The 27,930-nt window shown below is 39.8% G+C and overlaps 1 protein-coding gene across 1 annotated transcript in view; it reads left to right on the forward strand.

Moving 5' to 3' along the window:
- The window catches only part of SLC6A5 (solute carrier family 6 member 5), a 33,628-nt gene extending 5,951 nt beyond the window's left edge, over nucleotides 1-27,677 (forward strand). The window contains 10 exon segments of the mRNA XM_017743663.1: nucleotides 1-115; nucleotides 2,339-2,473; nucleotides 2,984-3,087; nucleotides 5,650-5,774; nucleotides 9,000-9,112; nucleotides 9,387-9,518; nucleotides 10,757-10,856; nucleotides 17,099-17,199; nucleotides 20,124-20,291; nucleotides 22,550-27,677. The exon segment at nucleotides 1-115 is cut by the window's left edge and continues 14 nt beyond it. Of these exon segments, the coding sequence (XP_017599152.1) occupies nucleotides 1-115; nucleotides 2,339-2,473; nucleotides 2,984-3,087; nucleotides 5,650-5,774; nucleotides 9,000-9,112; nucleotides 9,387-9,518; nucleotides 10,757-10,856; nucleotides 17,099-17,199; nucleotides 20,124-20,291; nucleotides 22,550-22,705 (1,249 nt within the window). The 3' untranslated portion in view covers nucleotides 22,706-27,677.
- Nucleotides 27,678-27,930: the final 253 nt, after the last annotated feature.

The following is a 27,930-nucleotide window of genomic DNA, read 5'->3' on the forward strand; positions in this document are numbered from 1 at the left end:
TTCAGCATGAATTGAATATCCTGGTGAGATTAGATGGCCCTTGGCTCTATCTCTTTTCCTAGCTTGGGTGATTGTTTATGCCTCCCTTGCTAAAGGAATCAAGTCATCAGGAAAAGTAAGAACAATATTTGTGATTGTACACTCACAAGAAAGCAGGGTGCTGTTTTTAGAGACTCACACTCTTGTTTAAGGCTGTGAATTACTGAAAATATTTTCAGTAAATTACTAAGTATTAATTGAAATGCCTTTTTCCTGTCTGTGTTTTCCTTTCTCGCCAAAACAGAAACAATTTTTGTGACTTTTTTTCTCTGATCTTCAATAAATTTAAAATGAGCTCTTAAGCTGCACTCAGCAGTGGGATGGCAAAAATGGTACTTTCCAGCCTTCCCTATTCTGTGTGGTGTTCATCAAAATTCAGCAGTCATCTCACATTTCACTGGGAACTTGTGATGTAAATCAAGATATTAAGTAACATATTTTAAAATCAGAACTGAACCTTAAAAAAGCTCAGTGTGTGTGTGAGGAAAATAAGTAGGTGTTTCCTGGGATAAAGATAGTGGAAACGGAGACATGAATTTCCTAGAACTGGTCACAGAGCTCCAGTTCCAAGCCATCCCTTTGCTTCTAGAAGCTGACTTCACCTGTTGGGAGGTCACTTGGCAGTTAACAGAAAGTCCTAGAGACTCAGAGTGCCAGGAGAAAGTTGAGATTTTTTTTCCCCCTTATATTAGTGGGATAAATAAAAATATTTCATGAAAGGTAAGAGACTGGATAATAATGTGGGTTTGGATGTGGCAGTGGATATTTTTCTAAGTGACTCTTACTGGCCAAGAAAAATACTGACTCTGATGTCAGAGACAAAGTTATTGACTCCTTGGTATTAGAGATAGAAATCCTGTATTTATGTAGAGATTAGGTCAGTATATTGACTGTACAGAAATTCATCAGGGCAACTTGTTGAAACACCTCTTGAAACAACAAGAAAAGCTCAAGAAGCAGTTTCAAAAGTCACTTCAGCTCAGACCACAGGTTGAGGGAGGTGATTCTCCCTTTCTTTTCCTGTGAGAAGCAACCTGGAATCCTGTGTCCAGCTCTGGAGCCGACAACATAAGAAGGATATAAATCTCTTGGAGCGAGTCCAGAAGAGGCCACAAAAATGCTCAGGGGGCTGGAGCCCCTCTGCTATGGAAACAGGCTGAGAGAGCTGGGGCTGTTCAGTCTGGAGAAGAGAAATGTCCTAGGAGACCTTCTAGCACCTTCCACTCCCTAAAGGGGCCACAAGACAGTTGGAGAGGGGCTTGGGACAAGGACATGGAGTGACAGGACAAGGAAAAATGGTTTCAAACTGGCAAAGGGAAGGTTTAGATTTGATATTATAAAGAAAGTCTTCTCTGTAAAGGTGGTGAGGCCCTGGCACAGGTTGCCCAGAGAAGCTGTGGCTGTCCCATCCCTGGAGATGTCCAAGGCCAGGTTGGGCTGGGTTTGGATCAGCCAGGTCTAGCGGACGGTGTCCCTGCCCATGGCAGGGGTTGGAATGAGATGATCTTTCAGGTCTCATCCAACCCAAACCATTCTGTGGTAGAATCCCACAATCTGTTTTGTTTAAGACCCAGATGCTAATGTGAAAAATATTTGAAATGATTTTGTGTTGAATGTAAAGCTCATAATGGCCATAATCCAACCATTTTATTTGACCACAGAGAGAGCTGTGTTCTAGATAATTATTCAAACATTAAACACACAACCACTGTTGTGTATTTAGACCTTGTGATGATTAGGTCTGTCTAGATAATTTCACAGACTTACCTTTTTTTGAATTTGGACCAGAACTATCATCATGGTGATATGTAGTTATTAAGAGGTACAAAGAGTGACAAGAATTCTTTAGGCTTTTTTTTTTTTTAGTTAAATACAGAAAAATATAGAAGAAAACTACAGAAATGTAAGTGTTATTGAGTGGCACTTCTCATTTCATTTCCATTGAACTGTGATAGCTCACTCTGGGCAACTATCAAAAGTGGTATTTTTCCTTTAGCTGTAAATTCCTATTGTTCCTCTCCAGACAGAGAGAGGAACCCTCTTCCCTTCTCTGTCTAGAATACCAGCTCTTACCTCTGTTGTTGTTGATGTTATTATTCCTGTTTCCAGCAGCAAGAAGAGCTGTAAAATTTCAAATTTCCTGGGAAATAACCCTGTTGTTTTCTTAGTTTATCCCCTGACTGTTGTCTCTGAGCCTGAGTTGTTGCCTTCTTCAGGCAATGGTGTAGCACTTAGATCTCCCCTCCTCTCTTCTTATCCAATTTAGCCCTTTCAGTAACCTTTTCTCTGCTCTGTGCAGGTTGTGTACTTCACAGCTACATTCCCCTACGTAGTTCTCATCATCCTTCTCGTAAGAGGAGTAACTCTACCTGGAGCTGGAGATGGGATCTGGTACTTCATCACACCCAAGTGGGAGAAGCTGATAGATGCTATGGTGGGTTTGCTACTGCACTTAAAGCTGCTGGGGTGAACAAATCATACAGATCTCTTGGGGTCTGCTGCAAGCATTTTCCATGTGCAAAGGCAGCGCTGTCATCTGTGGAAACTTGTTCTTTGTCTTATGTGGGTAAAGTATTGTTTAGGGTCACTGGCAGATAAAACATCAGTATCTGAAGCAGATTTTCCCTCCTGGTTTGTATATTTTGTTTCTGAATGTATTTGAACTGATATGTATCAGACAATATAGTTTTTGTATTTGTGTCTTCCACATACAGCAAGGTTTATATTGTCCTTTTATATGGGCTCAACAAGAACAGTGCTCCTTATCAAATGGGCCTGATGTATTTCCTGGCAGGACTTTGCTTTTAAATATTCTATTGACATCCATCGGTGTAAGTTCATTTAAAGTAATTAGGTGTTAATCCCCTCACAGCAACATTTAATAGTGTTACTGAACTTTCTAACATTCTTTCCTGAAGCTGATGTTATTTTCTTTCCTACTTAGGTTTGGAAGGATGCTGCCACTCAGATTTTCTTCTCCCTATCTGCAGCATGGGGAGGTCTAATTACCCTCTCTTCATACAACAAATTCCATAATAACTGCTACAGGTGTGTAAGAGTGCAATGTGTTTGTTTCATTAAACAGGTTTGTCCAAAACCAGTTGTCCTTCATCTTGCAGAAATCTGGTTTGTAAGACCCTTATCTCTTGAGTTTTTTATCCTTGTCCTTTTTTCCCCCTCTTGTCTTTTTGTCCTTTTTTTCCTCATCTTTTTTTTCACTTTTCCTTTTTTTTCACTGTTTCCATTCGTTTTCTTTCCTTTTTTATTTGTGTGTGGGTTTTGTTTACATTTAACCCTTCCTGGTTTGGTATATTTTCTCTTCTCCCCAGGTCCTGATCTACTAGTCTCAAAATGAGCATTTTTGGCTTATTAAAGTTCCTACTGGCTCCTCAATTTCAGAATCAGGAGGTTGAGGTTGAAGTGCAATCTGGGAAGTGTCAAGAGCTGTGGGCAGTGAAACAGTCACTTGGCAGCCAGCCTCTGCTGAAGGACAGCCCATGTGTAGAGTGGGCTGAAGTTTGCATTGTGAAACATGCAGGACTTTAACTTGCAGCTTCCATATACGTGATTCTTACATCTCCTAAATGTTCTTTCTTTTTCCAATTACTCCCATCGTGGTTTTACGTGTACAAAGTTATTTCATGTTGCGAAATTTGAAATCACTTTTATTTGAAATCACTGAAAGCAATTTTTGCAAGGAAAACCACCAGTGTATAGCTTTTCATCCAAAAGCCTGCCAGCTAAAATGTCTGCAGATGGAAAACACAAAAGCAAGTGGCATTAGTGGAGAGCTTCCCTGCTATTGTACAGTCTTTAAAGCCAGTCTGGAGCAAACCTTTGCCAATTCCTGCAGCGCCAGAGGTGCTGATTCAGGACAGTCAGCAGCATGCGCAGGGACACACCCAAGAGGATGCTCAAAAACTTTCCCAGATCAAGACTTCAAAGCAAACACTCCTTGGGATTTCCACTGCCATGTCCTATGACTTCCAAGGAGAGAATACAAAATACTTAACTTTAAAAAGAAACGTGATCAGAATTTTAAAAAGGAATCTCAAAAACATTTTTACTAGCGCTAGAAAGTAATTTAATACAATTATCCCAAAACATGGATGAAAAGTAATAGTGTTACATAGTCAGCGACTCCCACCCAGCAATCCTTTGGGTCCTATTTGTGAAAATCCTATTCTTGGGCTGTGATTTTTTTTTGTTGATGAATGAATACAATCAGAATATCAGGGGAAAAAATGGCAGAAGAATCATATTATCTTTCTGTGTTAATTTAAAAATGTTTTGTGGAGTTTGGAAGATGTTAATGAAAATTTTGAAGGGAATACGTGGTAATGAAGTATAAAAATCTTACAGTTCTAATACCAAATACATGCTTTACCTGTGTTAGGGAGAGATATGGGAGACTGAAGTAGAAGTAATTAGAAAAGCTTAGTTACTTCTAATATTTTTAATTTTATAATACAATCTTGAATACTGAAATGAAGCATGACTATTTTCTCCTTCAATTTTTATATTCATTACATTTTAATACTGCAATTGTACTTTTCAGTTACATGTTAATTTTAAACATAGTAAAAAATCTGTAATTGCAGTAAATTTGAATAAATTGATTTCATAATGAATACCTGCAATACTTCAAACCTATCTAGGTTTTGGAAGAAGGTTAACACATCATGATTCCAAACAGCACATTGTCATTTTTTTCTGTAGACCCAAAGAATTAACAAAATCATTCCTGTTAAGAGATGCTCTGTTGGAAATTCTTGAAGTTCGCCAGCTCAGTGAGGTTCTTTGACAGCTTTTCAGGTTGTATTTCATTCTGTTCCTGACAAATGAATAGCAGTAGGAATAAGCAATTCTAGCCAACATAAAATGCCCAAACATTTAAAGTGAGTGACCTGTTTTTTCTAAAGTTGTAGTGTTTTATGGGGAAGTTCTCTGGACACACACATTGTTAAAAAACTCCTAGCAAGAATGTAATAACTATGGATGGGGTTCATAAGGGTTGGTTTCCTGTCAAGTCTTGACATATCCAGCAGAGTAAGACATTCAGCTATAGATTTCTTGAGATTCTGTTGACAATAACAACAATGGAAAAATGTACCAAGGAATCCTCCCTCTACAGATGGAAAGTGTTTGAGTGAGTTCTGCAAGGTACAGAAAGCTTAACCCTGAAATTCTGTGTACAAGAAGGATACAGACAAAAACCATCTTACCTGGACAGCAGTGGTCAGCCCATACATCATATGGAGAGCAGATGTCCTCATGAGGCAAAGAGTTAAAAAATGTGTTACAAATCATGTCACCATGACTGCCTCTCGTCTTCAGAGAGGCCAAGAGCAGATGTGCTTGCCCTCCTGCATGGCCTGTGGTTCCTACATGGCACATGAGTGATGGAAGCTTGCAGAGCTGATTACTGGTGGTGCTGTGAAGACTTCTGTGCTCCCTGATCAGCATCCAATGCACCTGATGAGTATAAAAGTGTGCCTTCACCAGCATTCCTACAAGATGTGTGTGCTCATGAGAGACTCCTGAAATATATGTGTGTAAAAATGTGTTCCTTGTGTGTATCCCAACAAGCTTCTTGTGTTTTCTTTGCAGGGACACATTGATAGTCACGTGTACCAACAGTGCCACAAGTATATTTGCAGGCTTTGTCATCTTCTCAGTTATTGGCTTCATGGCAAATGAACTCAAAGTGAATATTGAAGCTGTGGCAGACCAAGGTAGAGCTCACTGGCATTTCATTGCTTAGGCAGGCACCCTGTGGCACTTCCAGCTCTGTTATTAATGCTAACATTGATGTTGGAGGTGGGAATGATGGCTTCAGACTGGTGTGGATCAGTAAATCACATGTGGGCATTTCTGTACAGGAGAAGGTACCCTGGGAAGTGAAGATTTTAGTTAAAGGCTCTTAATCACTTGTTTGGTAAGAGAAGGAAGGAGGTTGAGACTCATTTAACTCATTGTGTAAATGGCTGATGGAGGGTAGGGTGGGATGGTTCCTTCACATAGTCTAAGGGATTATTGGTTTTCTCATTTGTCTCTGATGCTATTTGTCAAATCCTCTTCAAGGTAAAAGTTATCTCTGGTGGTGGCAATTTTGGATGAGAGGAGGGTGGGAGAAATCTGGTATGAGGGGTGGATTGTGCTTCTGAACTGTGGGGAGCAAGGAGATGTCTCCATGGAGGAGTAAAACATTTCTGAAGAGCTGATTAGAATCTTGGGTAGTGAAGAGAGAAGGTCATTAGTGGGGATATGAAAGGTCTTAATTGGTAGAGCTGAGCACCCCTATGCCAACTAAACCATACCTCTAAGTGCCAGTCATTGCTTGAGCAACTCCAGGGGTGAGGACTCTACCAGCTCCCTGGGCAGCCCACTCCAAAGTTTAAACATCCATTCAGTGAATAAATTCTTCCTGATTTCCAGCCTGAACCTCTCCTGGTGCAGCTTGAGGCTGTGTCCTCTTGTCCTGTCCCTTGTTCCCTGGGAGCAGAGCCCGACTCCACCTGGCTGCACCCTCTTCTCAGGGAGTTGTAGGAGCTTTTAGGAGTAATGTTTACATCAATATTTTTATTTTAGACTCCACCTCCATTCTGGAACAAACAGCACAAGCAGCCCCAAAATCTAAACCCCACTGCACTCACCAAAATTATTTGTAAGGAGTTAGAGCCGAAGATGCTGTGCTTGAGTGGAGCTGCAGTGGAAGCTTCAAGGAGATGGAGAGAGGTGGGATGAGGGATGTGACTGTCAGGGATGATGGAGGGAGCACTTGGCTCAGCTGGTACATCTCTCGTCCTCAGCACAGGAGGTCAAAAACCCTTCTCTGCTGAGTGCTTACTGGTGGTCTTGGAGTCAGCAGCTAGTGCCAGGCTGGAGCTCTCTGCTCCCAGCTGTTCCAGGGGTGTGGAAACAGCTGTGAGTGCACTTGTCAGAGCCTGTTCAGACCACCCAAAATTATTTCACGAGGGTGAGGCTTTGCTGCACTCCGTGACAGAGGGAAACAAAATTTAGTGAAGTAATAGGAGATGAATTTGCAATACGAAGAGAGTGAAGATTAAGGATAATTTTGGACTGAGGCAGTGAGTTGCATAACCATAGTTAAAAAGCAGACTCAAGAATTGGTGACAAGAACCAGTTCTTGCCATTGCCTAATTTTAATTTTAATTCTAAAGTTGTATTTCTTTCCTCAGCAAAGGAGAAAAAAGCAAAAATGATGATGAAACATAATCTCCCTTCAAGTTTTCAAAACCTTGAATGAAAATGTTAATGGAAATAAGAAGGGGCTTTTCCCTTTTTTCCCTTTTTTTTTTCTCCTAAAATATTAATCTGAAAAACATAGAATGTTTTTTTTGTTTAGAATCTTCATTTCAGGAAAACCTCATCTATCTGATGAACAATTAAAACACCATGGAGGGAAAGACAGAACAATCTCTTTTTTTTCTACTCTCTGATTAAGAACATAGTGCAGTTGAAAAATGTTAGTAATTTAAAATGAAAGTTCATTTGAACTTTAAAATTTTAACACATATAAAATATGTGGAGTTTTCCGGGCTTTAATAGACTTTTATAAAGAGTTCATACTAACCTAAGTCTCCAAAGATGGAAAGGATGGGAGTCAACCTCCCTGTGACTGCTGTCCTGTGGTTGGATGCTACCAGGCATGTGTTATCTAGGAGAGTTATGAGGGGCTGACATGGAGATGTGTGCATTTTCACATTCCATAATTTGACTTTTCCTAAAAGAGTGATTAATGGGAACTCATTACTCTGAGACTTAATTAAACTTCTATATGCAGGCAGCAAGTGTAAACAGAGCCCCTATCTCCAATAGTCAAGAAAAAAATCTTTAATCAAGAGATTAAAGAGGTGTTTGTAAATAAAATAGTAGTTCTACATGCAAAAAGTAATGTTTTTTGCAGCACATTTTAAAGGCAGCAGCACTTACTGAGTGTTTTTTTACTGTGTTTTAACTCCTATATTTGACTTTTGTTTAGAAGAAACCCCAAGCACTTCACAAGTTGCCCAAGGAGATGATTTTTATGCTGCTGAAACTGTATTTTTCTCAGTACATGAGCAAGCAGGAGTTTTCTCTTGAACAGAAGCAGCATGTGCAGCTGGAGGAACTGGGCTGGCTACAATGATCTAAATTGAAATGTCCAGGGCAGAGTGAGTGGGGAGCCCATTCTCTTGGCATGAGGGCAACGTGGCTCTCATTTGTATCTCACCTAGCAGGAGGCATCTTTCGGAGTGCTTGGAGTGGGCGTTCCTATAGCTGGGATAAGTAGAGAAGAAGTGCCACCTACTGTAATGCTGCCACCACAGCCCTGCAGCCTTCGCTCCCAGGCAAATCCAAGCACTTAGAAAAATACATTTCCTTTAAAGCAAATAGAAATTAAAGGCCAATACATCAAACAACAGCAACAAAACAATGGAAAATTCCTGATTTAGGCTTTAAAAGAGTCCATCTCCTTATTTCTGGTGCTCTGCATTATTTCAGGTTTTCCTGTGGATTTGTTTAGAATCACAGCAGTTATTACCTTCTGTCTGGTGTCAGGTCTGGGCATCTTTTATATTCTCTCCTCATTTAACAGTGAAGCAATGAGTTGAAGAAGAGTATTTGCATTTCCATTCATCCTTGTAGCACTGAGGTGTGGGTGTTTGCCATGGGTTGCTAATTGGCAGGGAAGTGGCAGGAATTTGATCACAGAGCAGGACAGAAACATGGCTGCAGTGCGCAATTCTTGCTAATTTTTTTTGGTTTTAACTTGGATCAGTGTGTTGGTATACTGGTTGAATGTGTGTTCTGCTTGGAAAGTTGGAGTAAATAAGTGATTTGAAATTTGCAGTGTAAATAGAAATTAATCAGGTAAGGCTCAACTCTGTAATGGTTAAGCCTTTCTGTAAATAAGAAATATCGAATCTGATAGCCTTTATTTTTCTTATTTCCAGGTCCTGGGATTGCTTTTGTGGTTTATCCAGAAGCCTTAACTAGGCTGCCCCTCTCTCCCTTCTGGGCTATAATATTCTTTTTGATGCTTCTAACCCTTGGATTAGACACTATGGTAAACTGCTTTTATGTCCCATTCTTTTCCTTTTGATTTCCCTATGTATTTGTTTGGAGGACCATGCAATTAATTGCTATTTCCCATGTGGGCAGTGAGTCATGAAAAAAGAGGAATGAAGTAAGGCCATCAATGCCGAAATAATTTTTGCAGAGCTTTGGCACTGCCATCCGAGCATTTAACATCTAGGATTCGAAATACTCTCTCCTATCATTTAATATCCAGCTCGACCACTTTGTGTGCACTGAAATGAACCCTTTATTTTGTCTTTCAGTTCGCCACCATCGAGACTATCGTGACCTCTGTGTCAGATGAGTTCCCCAAGTACTTACGCACGCACAAGGCACTGTTCACTCTCGGGTGCTGCGTGTCCTTCTTCATCATGGGATTTCCTATGATCACTCAGGTAATGACACAGTCTTTGAGCATCACTGTCTGTCCCCAGTCCCCCTCTGGTGGCTGCTTTCCTCCTGCACAAGCTGCAAAAGCTTTAGCTGAGTTCTGCCACATGGTGTGTCTGAAAACTCTTTTTCTAAAACTTTTTAAATGCATGTTTCAACTGAGATATTCTTAAAAGACTTTGCTGTTCAAATCTTTCTGAGAATCAGGACTTTAAAATTTTGTCTATTCAAACATCTCCAAAATAGTAATATAAATTAAGTATTCAACCCACACTGACAGGGGCAGGGGTAGACTGGATATTAGGAAGAAATTCTTCCCTGTGAGGGTGATGAGGCTGTGGCACAGGTTTCCCAGAGAAGCTGTGGCTGCCCCATCCCTGGAATCATCCAAGGCCAGGTTGGATGGGACTCTGAGTAACTTGGGATAGTGCGAGGTGTCCCTGCCCATGGCAGGAGGGTTGGAACAAAATAATCTTTAATGTTCCTTCCAACCCAACCCAGTCTGTGAATTAAGGAAAAAACCCCAAAAATTTGAATATCATATAAACATCCACACCTGTTTTGAGTGCCTTTCCTTTGGGATTAGCCATGCTATGATGGTCTTGGCAAACTGCAGACTTAACACTGGAATTCCCATCTACCAGCTATAATTCAGTATCTTCTCTCCACTAATACCTCCAGCATTTTAAACTCTCAGCAGTTTCAAGATGAGATACTAAAAATCTTAATATTTTATCCATCCTTTCACCCTTTTTTTCTTTCTTTTCTTCCCTCTTACCTCATCACTACCAGCCCAACTTTCCTGTTCTAAAGCCCAGGATGCATTCAGTCGTTTATTCACTCGAATTATGCTGCTTAAGTCTGCCATGAAGACAGGATATTAAGTCCTTTCCAAACAGATGAACTGGACTCATTATTATGGTAGTTCTGCTTTCAATGGTGATTTTGCTTTTGATGTAGTATAATGTGGTTGGAGACACTGCAGGTGGAAGGTCTGATCACATTTCAGTCCTTAATCTTAAAGGATTGAATTCAAAGTCTTCCCAAGCTGTCCTAGCTACCAGAATCAGGTGTACCTCTGCTTTTTTCTTGTTGGATTTGATATTCATTCAGCCAGGAAGAAGAAGCTACAGTGCAACATGACTTTGTGTCCAGTTGATGTTTGGATGCTTACTTGGGTCCTGTTCCTCTTCACTCTGACTGCCTCAATGCCACAAGTAATCTTTTATCTTTCTTTCCTCAGGGTGGAATGTATATGTTACAGCTTGTGGACACTTATGCAGCCTCTTACTCTCTTGTCATTATTGCCATCTTTGAGCTTGTTGGAGTTTCCTATATCTATGGTAAGAAAAAATATTGTTACTGGACAGCCTATACCAAAGCAACATTTTAACATATGATAAAGTGAAATTCTTAAGGAAAGAAGTAGTTTTTCTTTGTAATAAAAAGGCTCAAAATTCTCTTATTTTGGACATAAACATGATAGGACTTCAGGATACCTTTAAATGCATGTATTCAAAAGACTTTCATACCGTCTCAAGACATTTTCCACCAATAGCTCAAAGATATGAGTATGAGAACAGACCAAACATTTGGTGACACTTTTCCAGGGGTGCTTTTGTTCTTCAACAGTTTTAGGGACAGAGACCTCCTGAGCCAATAGAGGTATTTTTGCATTTTCGGTGGGTGACCCTGGCTGGATGCCAGGCACTCACCAGAGCTGCTCTATCACTGCCTTCTGCAACTGGACAGGGGAGAGAAAATATAACAAATGTTCATGGGTTGAGATAAGGACTGGGACAGATCACTCAACAAACACTGTCATGGGCAAAACAGACTCAGCTTGGGGATACTAATTGCATTTATTGCTAAGAAAAACAGAGCAGGATAATGAGATATAAAATAAACCTTAAAAATACCTTACCACCACCCCTCCCACCTTCCCAGCTCTTTCTCCTCCCCACAGAAGTGCAGGGAGATGGGGAATGAGGGTAATAGTCAGTTCACCACAGGTTGTTCCTGCCGCTGCTCAGGAGAGGAGTCCTGTCCCTGATCCAGTGTGGGGTACCTCCCATGGGAGACAGTTCTCCATGAACTTCTCTTATATGAGTCCATTTCATGAGCAACAGTAGTCCATGAATGTCTGTAATGTGGGTCACTCTTCCATGGGGTGCAGTCCTTCAAGGACAGCCTGCTGCAGTGTGAGTCCCTCACAGGGTGACAAGTCCTACCACGAAACCTGCTCCAGTGTGAACTCCTCTTTCCACAGGTCTCCAGCTCCCTGTCAGGACCCTGCTCCAGCACAGATTTCCCACAGGTTCGGAGCCCTCTTTTGAGCATCCACCTGCCCTGGTGTGGGCTCCTCCATGGGCTGCAGGTGGATCTGTGCATTCCTGTGGCCCTCCATGGGCTGCAGGGACACAGCTGCCTCACCACGGGCTGCAGGGGAATCTCAGCTCCAGCACCTGGAGCAGCTCCTGCCCCTCCTTCTTCACTGACCTGGGTGTCTGCAGGGCTGTTCCCCTCCCATACTCTCACTTCTCTCTTCTCTGCTGGAATAACACCCGTGCAATAAATTTTTTGTCCTTTTAAAATCCGTTATCAGAAATGTTGCTATCATTCCTGATTGGTCTGTCCTGGAGCCTCCAGGGATTGCCTCTGCCAGACACGGGGGAAGCTTTTACAGCTTCTTACAGAAGCCACTCCTGTAGCCCCACTGCTACCAAAACTTGTCCCTGCAAACCCAACACAGCATTTAAAAACTTTTGAAGGCCCTTTTTTCCATGTACACATCCAACCTTCCCTTTTTCCTATTAGTCCATAACATAGACTCAAGACTCTGCAGCTACTTGGAATGATTAATTATCCACAGGGGTAACACCAGTTATATTGACCCATGCTGATGTACATTAAACTGTGAGGAAGTTCCTCAGTTAGTATAGAATAGTGCAATTGCCACAAAGCTGCTGTAGTTACAACTGATACCAGCCAGTGATGTGCTTCCAAACTTGCCCAAAGTGTTTTCAGGAGACTGATTCTTGGAAATGAGAAGATCTTCCCACATACCAGATGATTAACTTCTGGCTGGAGTGTGAGGCTTTTTCTGCTATTGCTGTGGACAGGAATGAATTATATAGCTTAATCAGCTAGGCATAAATATCCAAGATGTTCTGCTGAAGGTGCTTGTGTAGCCACATGACCTTGGATTCTGGTGCTTTTCACTGAATACTTGTATCTGCCTGTGTTGTGGAGTCCACTCTGTAACATGAGTGCTTTAAAATATAGTACAGGTTTCAAATCATGCAGAATTCAGTGCTCTTGCTTGAGAAATAAATGTTATAAACAGGACAGGGAATCAACTATTCCTTGTCCTCTCACATTTCATGGAAATTCAGCAGTGTATTTTACCTCCACTGACATCCAATTCAGTGAGTATGGCTGAGAGATTGACTGGTAAGCCAGACATGACCTAGTGAGGAAATGTTACAGAATACGATGGAAAAAATCAAAATACAGAGAGAAAAGTTGATTTAGGCCAGTTGTGTTTTGGTTGATCAAAATTCTTGGCTATTTTTTATGTCCCTGAAATGTAAGTAATTCAATTACAGTTGGTTTAGAAGTGACATGAAATGCAGCTTCTCTAAAATCAATACAATTTCATAAGAGGTGATGAGTGGGGAGGCTTAAGAAGAGTTTAAGGGTTTGTTGGGGATTTTTTTGCCTTCCTTCTCCTCACTTTGCTGACAGCATGCCTGAACAACGCTGTACTAGATGTTTTCACTGACCACTCACATGGTCAGTGCCAAAGATTGCCCCCTTTAAAACCATTACCATCAGTGTGCAAAATAAATATTTTGTGTTTAAAATATTTTTAATATTTTAAAAACTACTTAAATCTGTAAAATTTCTTTGCTCTGCATGATTTTAAATAAGGATGAAGGTAAATAGGGAGAAAATACTGGCTCTGTTCCTCCTCTGAACACTGTGTGGCAGAAGCGCTGCAAACCAGCCTTTGTGGAATGACACTAGCTTTGGAAGAAAAAACTGCTCTGGCCAGTGTCTGCTTTCCCCAGCAATTCCAGTATCTCTTAAAACATTAACATTTAAGAAAAACATAAAATAATACAGAAATAATAATAGCTCTGCAAAGGAAGGACCTGAATAGAGGAGAAGGCTTTTCAAAATTTAGCTATTACTTTAGTGTAATCAGATGTGGAAAAGATTTGACAAATTACAAATCATTCTTTTTATGCTTTCTGTACAATTGATTGTTCATCAACAGCTGTTGGTAAAGCCTTTGCTATAATCTATTTCAAAGACTGTTCCCTGGAATTAAACTTTTGCTAGAATAAGGAGCTTCCAATCTTTCAAATGAAAAAGGAAAGGCTTACTTTAAAATCATTACCTGTTTGACTAATATACCAGAGCTACTTTTACTGTGTTAAAGCTACTTTTGTAAGGACTGTTCATAAAAATACATCTTGTGCATTTGTGATTTGTGTGTTGTAAATATAAGTGAGGCTGCTGCTCTGGTTATATTCCTTCAAGCAGCGCTTAAAATTAGCATAATATATTTTCAAGGTTGGACAACTGCTGTTTGACACTCCACTGACACCTTTCTCTGTGTACTTGTACTCTTCTTGGCAGGCAGGTTGGCACAACAGTGGCAGGCACTTTTATGATGAAATAAATTTGTCTTTAGTTCTTGTTACACGTTCTGCTTGCTGAGCTTGCTGAGATTTTTAAATGAAAAAGAGACACATGTGGTTATTTCCTCGTAATCACTTATTTTTCAGTAGAGTCAGTGCTCCATAATCCAGTCAAATGCACCTTTTTATTTCACATGCTGTCTTAGATGTTTATTCTCCAGTTGTCTAGATTATGATGAAGGATTAGTAAAGAACAGCTTAGAGGTGGGGATATTAATTTAATCATCAGCATAATTCCCACTGTTGCATTTTGTAGCATGAAGCTAAAGACAAAAATTCCTCTGTTTGAGTGAAACACTGCTGGAAACTGAAAATATATGATGATAACTTTGTTCATGCTCCTTCCAGATCTGTTTTTTGACAGTTTGTTTTCGGGAAAGTTCATTGTCAGAGTGAGTGGTAACTGCTGCTGTCTATTTGTAGAAAACATTAGTAATTTTGAACATTCTACCTGTGGCAGAATGGTGAAGTAATTGTCTGGCTAGGTTTGCAGTCTCCTTTTTAATGGATTTTATATCTCAGCACTTATGAATACATCATTCTACTTTGGAGAGAGAAAAATCATATATGGAATATCATGTGTTGTTTATTTCCCTAAGTTATTCAGCAGGCCTGACTGATGTAAGAGGGAGACCAGATTTACTAAGATCTGGGAAAAAAAAAATATTGGTGTACTGTTAATGAAAATATCCTTTGCATCTTTCTGTGGAACTTTTGCTGGAAAGAGATAAGTAGTGTGTAATCACTTTGTCTGTTTACATGCATTTGACTCTTAAATTGCTAATATTTATGAGTGCTTTAAACTGTGAATATTTACTGACCATTCCGGAAAGGAACTAGTTTTTAAAATTGCAGTTTCAAACAAATCTGTGCAGGTTTACATGAAGGTGGCATGAATTTTGGAGGCAGAAACCCCTGGTAATTATCCAGTTAGGTATCCCTCCCTTACAGCAGCAAGTGTGGCTGAAGTAGACACTTTAAACAAGATTTAAACTTCGTGGAAATACCCATCAACCTGTACTTTGTGCTGCTGCAATTAGTTTAAGACCAGCTTTGTTCCCAGCACAGCACAGGGCTGGCTGCTGTGTGAGCATCTCCCCTGAGCTCACTGCAGGTGCTGCACAGGTAAATAAAACACAGAGAAAAATCTTTCAGTTGCAGCAAAAATCTCCTTTCAGGTCCATCACACAATGACCTTGGAGGTTACATTTTGTCCAGACATACAAACTTCTATTACAAAATTGAGATGGACCCAATGAGTCAGACTGGTGCTGAAGTACAGTGATTCCATGAGTCATAAAAATTACATGTATTTTACAGAGAGGAGGCTTTCTGAAGAAGAACACTTGTGGTAGTCAGTAGAAAAGAGAAAAAGAGGGAAAGAAATTACAGTTACAGAAGAAAAATGTGACCTCTGAGTCACCTTGGCTCAGTTTTCTGAGCTTACATTCACTGCAGGTTTTAAATTTTCCCCTTCCCTAAATACAGTGCTTGCAGTACCTTTTTCCTGTTTAATTTCTCTAATTTTCTTCTCTATTCCTTATCATAACATGGTTCTTTAGCTTTTCTCTCACAGCCTGAGCTGGCTTACTGTGTGCTCACCCCCTGGGCTGGGCCTTCACGGCTGCCAAACACCCAGCCCTGCTCCTTCCTTCAAGGTGCATCAGAAGGCACTGGATGATGAACCAGTGCTATTCTTTTACCTTCTTAATTCTTTCAACAATCAGGTGGATAGATTTATTTCTCCTTGATATCAACAGGAAGGCTCCCAAATTAGGTGGATCAAGCCTGGGGACTATCCCTTCTTATACTCAGCAGCTGCAGCGGCTGACTCTATACAATAAGAAATAAAGTAGTTTATTACTTTTGTTCCAAGTATTTCTTCCCTTACTCAACACCTTTTCTCCAGTATTGAAGCTTTTCCCACATCATGCAAGTTGGACAGAATGCTGCAGAATAATACTTTGCAAAATTTAGATAAAATTGGCCCAATTTGTTAACATTTGCGTGACAGATCAGCTCAGACCTCTCTCTTCTCATTACAATTAGAAAAGCTGGAATCAATTTTAGTTTTGTTTTTATGATTTTTGGATAAATTACTAATAATGAAATTACTAATAGCTAAATTACTAATAACCAACAGGGAATAGCAGCTCCTGACCAACACACCTTTTCCTGTCACATGGCATGGCCAGGGAAGGAGCTGCAGAGTGGCAGGAATACCATTTTCCAGTCTTGCATGTTTTATTAACTCAAGTAACTCTATAGATGCAATCAATGCAATAATCTGAAGAACTAACACATCAGTTGATCTTTTTTGTTCAGACAACATTGAATATAATTTAAAATACTTACAGGTGTTCTCTAGCAATTTTAAATATCACTTATGTATCAGGTGAAAAATAACAGGACATCACCAGTTTCAGTGCTAAGGCGTACAGCTGTAATCCAGTCATGTAGCAAGTACAGAGAAGCTGAAATATTGCCTGTGCTGAAGCAGGTATACAGATATTAATAAGGCTGATCTTCACAGGGAAATAAAACAAATAAAACAAATTGACAAATAATTGCAGATGCCCAGAACATATTATTAATGCTTTTACACAGAACACACTAAACATCTAATCTCAATGTAAAAGCTCAATTACTTTAATCCTTAAGAAGGAAATATTTTATTGGAATGGTTCCCACCCTATCAGTCTCATTTTTTACTGTGTAGTTAGATCCTCCATGGAAGTTTTCAACCAAAAAGTCAGAGTTTGTTTTTGTTGTTAGACACAATTTTGTAGTAGACACAAGGGAGGGCACTGGAGCTCTGTTGCAGACTGCAGCTGGTTTCTTTCACACCTAATTGCTTTTCCATTTGCCGTTTACAGGATTGCAAAGATTTTGTGAAGATATAGAAATGATGATTGGATTCCAGCCAAGTAAATTCTGGAGAGTCTGTTGGGCATTTGTGACCCCAACTATTTTAACAGTAAGTAAAAAAAAAAAAAAAAAAAAAAAAAAAAAAAAAAAAAAAAAAAAAAAAAAAAAAATTAATGTCTTCTCCAAAGAGTTTTGTTGTTATATGTTCATTATTGTTCATATGGTGATTAGTAGCTAGAACTTGGATGCAGATACTTAAACACAATGCATGTGTTCTTGCCATGGGTATGTAGTAGAAACAGTGTAAATAATGGTGGTTTTGGTGGAGAGGGATGGCGAGTCTACCAGGAAAATGGTGGCCTTTTCCTGGCCATGCAAAATGCTGCTATGGCACACCACTGCACAGCAGCATTATGGATTATTTTATTTTTATATGTATATATATTTATGTGCACGTGTATGTGAGTGATATTTATGTATGCACAGGGAAAAGACATGATCCTCCTGTCTGCTGTCAGATTGAGCTAGGGAAAAAAACATTTTGTTGACACATAAACTGATGTGAGAGGGATGCTTTGGAAAGGCTAAGGTGGAAACGCGGGCGAATAAGAGGGAAAGACAGGAGGAGCGGGACTCTCCCGTCCCCAAATCCCCGGGCCCCGGGAGGTGGCGCTGCGGGCCCGCGCCGCGTCCAGGGGGAAGAAAAAGAGCCCTGAAATGCAAAAACTGAGCGTGTTTGGTTTATTTTTGTTATTCTTCCTATCTCTCTTTCATTTTCATTTCCTCCCCAACACCTTCCTTCGAATTTACTTAGTATTTACTTCACGTTTAGGTCTCAGTTTAATAAAAAAAAGTCACAGTCTCAATTTCACCATTGCTATGAAAGTTTTTTCAAGTCCAGGGGTCCAAATCCAGTAACTGTATCTACATTTGCTATCTAGGTTTCTAACACAGTGCTTCCCTCACATTTTAACTGAAGTGCAGATAAAATCTGCAATCACATATAATTTTTTTGACGCAAGAATGAAATAATAATTCCAGCCATTTCAAAAGCTTTCACCTTCACAAATCAGCACAAAACAACAGAGCCTTCTTTCCCCAGTATTTTCTGTCTGAGAGCATGTACCTCCACTTGGATGTCCTCAAGCCTGAACCACAGGTGCAGCAAGATTCTGTATTTGTGTAGAGTTTTAAATACTCATCATTTCACAGCTAAATAGTTCCTACATGTCACACAATCACAGAATGGTTGGGGTTGGAAGGGGCCTTAAAGCTCATCTCATTCCACTCCCCTGCCATGGGCAGGGACAGCTTCCACTAGACCAGGTTGCTCAGGGCCCCATCCAACCTGGCCTTGAACACTTCCAGGGATGGGGCAGCCACAGCTCCTCTGGGTGAGTATTTTTAGTGGTTTAGGTACAAGATAAGAAAAGTTTCTGGAATTTCTGAAAAGACACACATTTTGAAACAGTAAGTATGAGCTCAGCTGGTGGGTGGAGAAGCAAAGCAGTGACTCTCCAGTCCTTTGCAGTCACTCCTTCCAGAGAAGGTATATTTCAGGTCATGTGCTGGGAAGTTCCTGTGTGTGCTGTTCTTTAGTGAAGTGTAAGCTTTGGCAAATCTTTCTATTCCTGGAGGGGGAAGAAAAAGGCACTGGATGAAGTTAACAACTTCTTTTCAGTATTGCTAATTCAGGAATGAGGACATTTATTTCTGAAAACTGGAAAAGGTTTAGTTTTCGCAGACAGGAATACCTGTGTGAAGGGACCAATGAGTTTTGGTGGGCTCAATAAAATCCTGACTTGTGAAGAAACGAAATTTTCTATGGTGAGAATAATTTCTCCAATGGGTAAAATGAAGTTAGTCTACTTTTCTCACGTAGATTTTCTTTATCAATTGTCTTCACTGCACTACAGTATTGCCGTGTGGGAAAACCAGGTAGATCTGTCTTAACTAACTGCTGTTTGGTTGTGGCAATGTATGGCTATAGTTTGCAAATCACTCTAAAAAAGTTTGAAGACATAGTCCAGTTTGTAGTGTTAGGATGACATCAGTGGTATTTCTCTTCTCTTGGTGACCTTGTTAAAAATGAAGGCATGTGCACATGGGATTTTTTAGCTCCTTTTTTTTTTTTTCAGTGGTTATTTTCAAGATGCTGCCTTAGATCCTGTTTTACGCTTCTGAAGGGAATTGTAAGGCTTTTCTGCAAATTGCTCAGATCCTTTATTAATCAGACTTGTGCTCGTAGCTACTGTCAGTAATCACAATCAGGGAATAGGAAATTATGTTGTTTGTTAAAGAAAACAAATTTGAACTGACCGTGTTTACTCTCTAAACTTGCATGTTCTGTTGTTGTTCCCTCCAAATGCAATATTTAGTGAGCTTACAGTGAGAAATAAATTGACACTGATCAGTCATAATTCAATTTTTATGCAATGGAAACAGACAAAGCAAAACCAAGCAATGAATTCTTTTCTATTATTGCCTCTGTAAAGCTAATATTTGATACATTTGGATAGCCTAATATTAGACTTTCATTAGACTCCACATCTCTGGAACTAAAGCTGATCATTTTTGTATGTGCCTTCACCTAGTTATAGTTCTATAAATCTTCTGTGTGCAATTATTGCAAGCACAGGCATTTCTCAAAAGTTACTGAATTATGCACAAATGTAAGCAGATGTATTGCTGTTCATACAGTAAGTGAAATGGAGTAACTTAGCATAATCACATTAGGTAAAACTGCCAATAGACGTTGTAATAAAGCATGTTACTCTAGGGACAAGATTCTAATTTCAATTATTCTGGCACAAATACAGTGATTTTTGTGGGATTTTGCAAGATTTCCTTGAAACTCATTAGATTCAGGCTCTGACCCACTTATTACAGCTGGTGGCAGCACCCTGCCTTAGGAGTACTCGCTTTTATCTGTATTCCATATACACCAACTCTGTGTGTGGATACTCACCATTTGTTGCATAGCAGGCTTGTTTTGCTTATTCAAACATATTTGTTTTCCTTTCTTGTTCCCAGTTTATTCTCTGCTTCAGTTTTTACCAGTGGGAACCCATGACTTATGGAGCTTACCACTACCCAGGCTGGTCCATGGTGCTCGGGTGGTTGATGCTGGCCTGCTCAGTCATCTGGATCCCAGTTATGTTTGTGATAAAAATGCATCTAGCCCCAGGCAAATTTATTGAGGTAATTCTTCTGTCTTTTTGCTGTTCAAAAATATGGCCGCAGGAGACTGTCTCTTTTATTTTACATTGATTTTTGTGATATTGAATGTCTAATACTGCTAAGATTACTTTCTGGTAAACTAGTTACTGTGTTGCAAAGAGATGCTCAATTGATTCAAAATGCAGACCTTCTACTCCTAGTTTCTCAAAAAACACGATCCTAAATTGTGGAGTGGTTTGTTTCATGAGATCTAGACAAATTTAATGAGGTTTTGCATGGCTTTCTTGGAAGAAAGATGTTCTAGCTTTGCTGGCCTTCTCGCAAAAGCAGAGTGTAGCCATAGGAAGCATCAGCAGCTGGTGTGTATGGTGCCCAGGAAGCCTGGCAATCAGCACTGGGAGAGGTCCGTCAGGAGTTGCCTGTGTGCAAAGTGCACACAGGTGTTTGGGCACTGGAGTCATCCAGGATGTGCTTCACGAGGCTGTGCCACTCGCTGAAGTGCAGGAATAAGATGTAGAGCAAGAAGTCCTTTCATGCATCTCAAGCTACTCGTTATAAAACCTAGCTGGCAATCTTTGCTTTCACCCTTCATCTCTTTATTCCTCTTGAATAAGCTGATCCTTTCTGGCACCTGGGCTTAAAATAATTCCAGGTGGCAATTTATTTTTAATTTAAGTTTCTTTTGTTTATTTTGCTAATTGGATTCCTGACACTTCCCCCACTGCTTCAGAAACGTGGTGGTCACCTTCTTCTCCCCATCCCTGTGTTCTGTCCCTGCCTGTTCCCATCCTGCTGGCTCCTCAGTCCCTGGCAGGGTGTGGTACAGCAATGTCAGCATTTCATCCCTTCCTTGCCTTGCTCCTGTCTTCTGGAGAAGCCCAGCGCCCTTTTTTAGGTCTTTGAGGCTTTCTCGGTTCTGCCTTCTCATCACTGCCTGCTGCTTGTGCTGCTCCCACCTTGAGAGAAGGAACAGACACTTGGTCCCCTTTTTGTAGCTGCTTTTGCAGTTCAGCTTCCCTGCAAATCCCACCGGGGCTGTTTCCTGCTTCAAAAATGAAAAGGAGAGAAAATGTACTAAAATAGTATAATCTTTTTGGTCTCTCAATATGTCACACTACACATGCCTAAGGGAAAAGACCACGCTTCTCTGCTTCCCATAGAGCAAAGGAATTTCATAGGAGAGGAATTTTCACAGTGGTGGGACACCCTAGGGAGTGCATCCAAGCACGTGATTGGCAGTAGGCAATGAGGCCACTTGTCTAAAGGGCCATTCAGCCCTTGTGTAGAGCAGATTGGAGTGCCCGGGTCAGGAGACAACTGCTCCTACTGGGAATGAGCTAATGTGCGACTAGATTTACTTGGTCCTTGTCTCATAAGCTTCTCTTGCTGAGACAAATGGTTCTGCTCCAAAACTTCTAATGTGTAAAAGTGGCATACATATTGCCACAAAAATGGGGTGCTTTCCTTACTGCCTCTCCCGGTGTGCACCCAAAGAAACACCCAAGAGCTGGATCTGTTTTGAAAGGGCTTCTGCTGAAGTTATTTCTAGTAGTCTGGTATCTCCTCAATACTGAGTCTGCTACATAAAATTATTATGGTTGATTTGGGAGGTAAAAGTTGCAAACTGGTAATTAAGCAGAAATTAAAATAACTGATCGAGAGGTCTGATTCACTTTATTAGGTAATAAACATATAATTATTCCCTCTTAAGTCATCAGAAATATGTTTTCTTTCCTTTTTATCTGTGAATGCACCGATCAAATTATATATTCAATAAAGAACTCAGTGGAAAGATCAGAAAATTTTCATTGTTTGCCAGGTTGACATTCTCCTCTTTCTTTATTCCCGCAGATAGAAATGAAATATTTCGTCATCTCAAAATTAAAATCTTTGTTCATTCATAGTGATATACTACTTTTTGGTCATTTGTATACATTTGGGAAATATACTAAATAGAAATCCAATTATTTTAATGCATTTAGCCACTGCTTAGACCATTGGGCTAAGTAATTGTGCACGTGTCCTTCAGTAAGAGAGCCTCACAGTCTGTAGCAGTGGTTCTGAGCTCCCCTCACACGGTGCAGGGGAGAATGTATAATTAAAACCTGGGCACTTTATCCTCTATTAATCTTGAAAACTTTGTGCAAAACAAATGCTGAGCAGTGGAGCATTGCTGGGCTGTCATCAATAATCTTAAATGAGCCTATTCTCACTTCTTCTGCATTGTAATTCTGCTCCATGACACCAAATGAGACTCTCTTTTCTCTCCCCCACTGCAGCGGCTCAAGCTGGTGTGCTCTCCACAGCCTGACTGGGGCCCGTTTCTGGCCAAGCACCGTGGCGAACGTTACAGGAACATGATTGATCCGCTGGGAACCTCCTCCCTTGGACTTAAACTGCCAGTGAAGGATATGGAATTGGGGACCCAGTGCTAATAATTATTACAAAAGGGTGGCAATAACATTGTCAGGCTTCTCTGATTTTTTTCCCCCCACTGTTTCTTCTTTTCTTTTCCGCAGTGCCTGAAAGTGGTTGCTTAGGAAAGCAGGATTTACTGTTGCATGCTGTAGGGAAGGCCTAACTAGACCACTTCCAGGTGTAGGTGATGCCCGTGACGTGTTCTGTACCTGGTGACATAGCAAAAGCCCTGTGTGGGACAGGTGACATAACCAGGTGTTGTCAGGTGATGTAGGAATAAACAAAACCAAACCTAAAAATCTTAAGAGGAAATGATGTGCGCAGTTTGACCCATTTCCCACAAGCACCCTTGTAGCAGGTGGCTGTGATGGGACTAGGCTTTTGCTACCAGTGTGTTCCAAGGAAAGTTCAGCCCTCAAATATGATGGAAGTGAGCAAAGATCTCCTGAAGCCCTGATGTAAATCCAGCATAAGGCTCCTATAGCAATGGGGTTGCTTTTTCTACACTGACAGCCAACCTTGGCCCATCAGGTCTGCACACCTCCTTTATGATTTATACTAACTTGGAGAGATTGTTATGTTATTTAAACAAGTGGAGACCCTTGAAACAGCACACCAGGAAGCAATATGTGGGGTGAGAACTGAAGCACAATAATCCATTTGATCTTTTCAAGTAGAAAAATAAGAACAAAATCTTTAAAAATGATCAATTGAGACTGGGACTAAACTGCATTTGAGTCTAGAAGTGGTTTGGAAATGGTGCCAGAATTAGTTGTATGGGCATCACTGTTTAAAGTCCTGTCATATGTTTCATTTGATAATTTGATATCTGTCATTTCAACTAGGAATGCCTCAGTTATACAAAGTGTCTGAAAACTTGCTCCACGCCAAGTGCACCTGTGGTTTTACTCACTTTACTCCAATACTCTGAACATAATTTTCCTTGTTTCTCTGCTTTTGTTTACAGTATCTCCTCAAGAAGCCATCATATAATTTGTGCCTAACTTTGTATTCTTACAGTGGTAAGTGTAGTCTAGTTACCACCTGAAAACAGTTATTAGAAGTTAGATGTGCTGTTCAACTTTGTGACTCCCCATTGATTTGCCTATAAGCATCTTTATATAACCTGTAACCTTCAGAGGGTGTATTCTTCTCTTTCAACCAATGGGGAAATAGCAGGACCCCACTTGTCTATATATTATATATATAGCACGTAAATTCTTCAAAGCAGTATTCTCTCTGAAACGTGCATAGGGTATTTTTTTCATTAAAACATTTGCATTAAATAAAAACCCCCAAATCCACAATAATTAACCACTGCAGTCATCCATACAGATGCAACAATAGATCTAGAAAATGCAAGGGTTGGGGGGAGAGGACAGTTTAGTAGATGGCCATCATAACATTGCATAGCAGTAGGACATCCTAAATCATTACATTTTAGAAATCAGATATAAGCAGTCATATGAATATTAGACTTATGTAGTTTTGTTACCTATTGGGCAGAGTAAAAAATAGAGCTTTTTAAGAGTACATTTATTTACCTAAATAGAAAATTAGCCCAACTTATTGTAAATGCACTAGAATGAGGGAGAAAAATGTATCTTCAATAATTGGCAAAATTAACATTTATTATCTTGTTATATCCTATACATACATATATGATATTTTTTAACAGTGATCAGTGTTCATGCAGTGTGTGCTAGTGATGTTTTTGTCCCTATAAATATCTTACCAATCAGTGTAGAAATGATGAGCTTAGTAGTTTAGCCAGTTTTTTCCTCCCCACAGACACTACTGTAGTAGCCTGTAAATGGTTCTTTCCTTTCAGGGGCTGTTTCTATCCCGTTCTTTTGTCTGTCTGTCTTCATATTACAGGGTCTCAGGTAAATCCTCAGTTCATGTGTGTCCGTAGATCAGTAGGTGTGTTGTTTCATCCCGTTGAAGAAAACAAAAAACTAAACTTTACAGTAACACTTCCACAAATTGTTAACTCCTTTTCTCTGTGTGTGTGTATATATATATGTATATGAAATATATTACTCATTTTGCTGAACTTCCTCTTTCATGGGGCAATTAGTGTTGCCAGTTCTAGGCACTGCTGGAGACCTTTAATCCTCACACAGGACAAGTGAAGCACTATCAGGGGTTGTCACCCAGGGCAGGGACGGCAGATTCCACAATATTTTACACTGACGCCTGAATCTCCGCTCCACGGGCTCTTGTTGGTCCCTGTCTCACACAGCAGCAAGACAGGACCCTCCTGTGAGCTTCTCTGCCTTAAAGCTGTTCCCCTTTGCTTCAGCTTTGCCTGCTGTTTTAATAAAAGACTTGCTATTCTTACTTCTGGCTTTTATTTTCCTGACAGAGGCAGGTTTGAGAAGCCATGCTCTGTTTGACCTCATGAAGGTCTACAAGGATGAGCTGGAAATTTGGTTACCACATCTAGGTGGGGCTGAGGGACCTTCCCTGGGTGCAGAAAGGAACCTATTGATTCTGTGATTCTAAGTCAGCACCTCTCTTGGGAATTATGCATTTCTGTTGGGATAAATCGTTTTGGGTCTCTCTTGACCAACACTGCCTCGTACCTCGGTTTGATTTTTGGAGTCCAAGCCAGTTTGTCTTCGCCACTGATGTCACTAAAAACCAACAACAAATGTAACAAATACCCATAGGTTTGGTCCTCTTTGAAAAAGAGAAAACACAGTCAAATAATTTGAGAGTACTGAATCCTTTCACTTACCAGCTTGTCTCAAGGCTTGCACTGGAACTGGGATTAACTCATTGCCATAAAGTTCCCTCAGTGTAAGGATGTCAGCTACTGCCTACCTGAATTATGAAAGAGATATCATTTGAAGTAATACTGCTGGGGTATGATATCTTTTGGCTTGGATTACCAAACCAGACTGCATGTGAAATTGCAACTGAATTGCTTTCCATGATTTATGTAATTAATCTGCTTGCTTTTAATTTAGATGTTGTTCCTGTGCCTGCTAAGTCATTAGCACAGGATTAAGCTTGAATTTGAAACTCTGTAAACAGATGATTGTGATTTTTTTGCTTGCTGATCTTTGTCTTCAGCTTTGACCCCATAGCTAGGCTTGCAAAAACCTTTGGAAAAGGGGAGAAATGCATATAAAAATCACAGAAGATGTGAAATTTTCACTGTACGTGAAAAGCAGGGGTTTTTTTTGGTCACATGAGACTTTTTCTAAAGTATTTTACTGTTCAAATCTGAAAGTTGAGATTAAATTAACCAGCAGTGTCTTCTTTAACTGAGAAGTTACCTTGAAGTTTGGGAATGCACTTCATTTACCATGTTCTAAGGAAAGTTTGCATGTACTTTGATAATTTTCTAAAAATAAATTTAGTAACTAATAGCATAACAGTAAAGATCTTTAAAAGAAAAAAAAGGAGGGGAAAAAGCCATATTAGTAAAAATGTGATGTATGTACTTTCAGATCTATCTATCTTGTGAGTAAAAAATGTTTAAATTTGGTGAAATTATGATGCATATTTTTTCTTTGAAATTAAATTGAATTTCTGGATGAGCTGAGATGCATTATTGTATGCATTAAAGATTATACCTAATGCAAATGCTTGCCATCTTCAAATTCTTTGGGGTCTTCCTAGTGTTTTTAATATGCAATGTTCAAAACCTGTGTTTCAGCTAGACAAGGCAGCACTTTGTTTCCAAAAGAAGGGTTTAACAAAATGACCTTTAATTGAGAAAGACTTGGATTGTCTTTATCTGATGTTTCAATTGAGTCCAAGTAGTCTTTTGATTCGTTTCTGCTCCACTGACCACATTAGATGTGCCTCCACACTGAAGATCATTGCTTCTGATACACTGTGTGACTATCTCTTGCCATCAAATTCCAACACTGATTTTAAATACCTTTGGTCTTTTTGTTATGTACAGTTGTATGGATAATATGACTTCTTTTTGCCTGTGTTAAAGCAATGTTTATGCATGGCAGTCATTGGTCTCCTGTTGGTTTCTTATTCTGCAGCTCCAATTCTTCTTGCAATCAAGGACAGACTTGTAGGAACTATGGGTTGAAGACAGCAGAGCTTTCTGACCAGAGGCATCCCAGAAAGCTTCTCTGTTCTGCTGTTGCAAGAGACACTTGTTGCTTGGTTTGTAGTTAGATAGTGTGCACATAAGGTACCTGTAAGATGGTCAGAGCTTGATATTCCTGAGGGTCTCAGGTTGGTGACTTGAGGTGGGAGGGGATTTCTGCCTTTGTCACCCTCAGGCAGCCTATCACTAAAGAGAGAAGGTTTTCCTGAGGGGTTTATCATAATGTGAGAACTAGGTTGGATCTTAATGCTTGCAATATTTTTATTTGCCCATAACATTTAAATACATCTTCAGGTAACCATTTGCCTTATAGCTATCTTCCATTGCTAGGAAAATTGACTAAAACATGTTGTTATCTGTCCTTCATATTATGTAGTATTACCTTGTAAGGTAGATGCTTGGCTGGTATAAATTGTCACAGCTTTGTCTGGAGCTGTGACAATTTACACCAGCTGAGAATTTGCTCCCTGTGTCCTATGGCACTTTATTACAGACCCATCGCTGATGGGTTAAATCTTAATTACTTGCGTAATGTCATATATAAATATATATATATATATATTTACAGGCATTCTATGGGGTACTGCTGCCTATGGATAAAGATTTGTACCCTAACCAGATCATTAAAATTTTTGCATTAGCTGTATGTGCAAAAGATATATTGTTACAAAGAATGCATCATACATATATCTCATGTAGTACATATTATGTTGCTGTATGTTGTTAATTTCAGATATCATTATTCTTGAGGCCCTACCTCAAATTTTGTATTTATGTGTACAAATGCAATTTATTGTATTGTATATTTGCCTAATATATTTGGATGTGATAAATTAAAATTATTCAATAATGTATGGGCTCTAAAGACTCTAAATAAATGTCCAGTGTTTAAAACAGAAATTACATGAACTTTTCTGGTGAATGAAATGTCTCTTTTTCCACCACCTCCTTCTCCACCTAACACACACCACAAACATCATTCTTACTTAACACACAGCCTTAAGGTATCTGCAGAATTGATCCATTTGATTGTTAGAAACATTGAGCAGCAACTGGAAACAGCCCTCCTGGGAAATGGGGATGTTGCACAGCTGCAGAAACAAGTATCATTTAAATGGCTGGTTTCTTAGCTATTGAGTGTTCTGTACCTTGTGGAAC

This window comes from Corvus brachyrhynchos, unplaced genomic scaffold (genome assembly GCF_000691975.1).
Source record: "Corvus brachyrhynchos isolate BGI_N302 unplaced genomic scaffold, ASM69197v1 scaffold169, whole genome shotgun sequence".
Lineage (NCBI taxonomy): Eukaryota > Metazoa > Chordata > Aves > Passeriformes > Corvidae > Corvus > Corvus brachyrhynchos.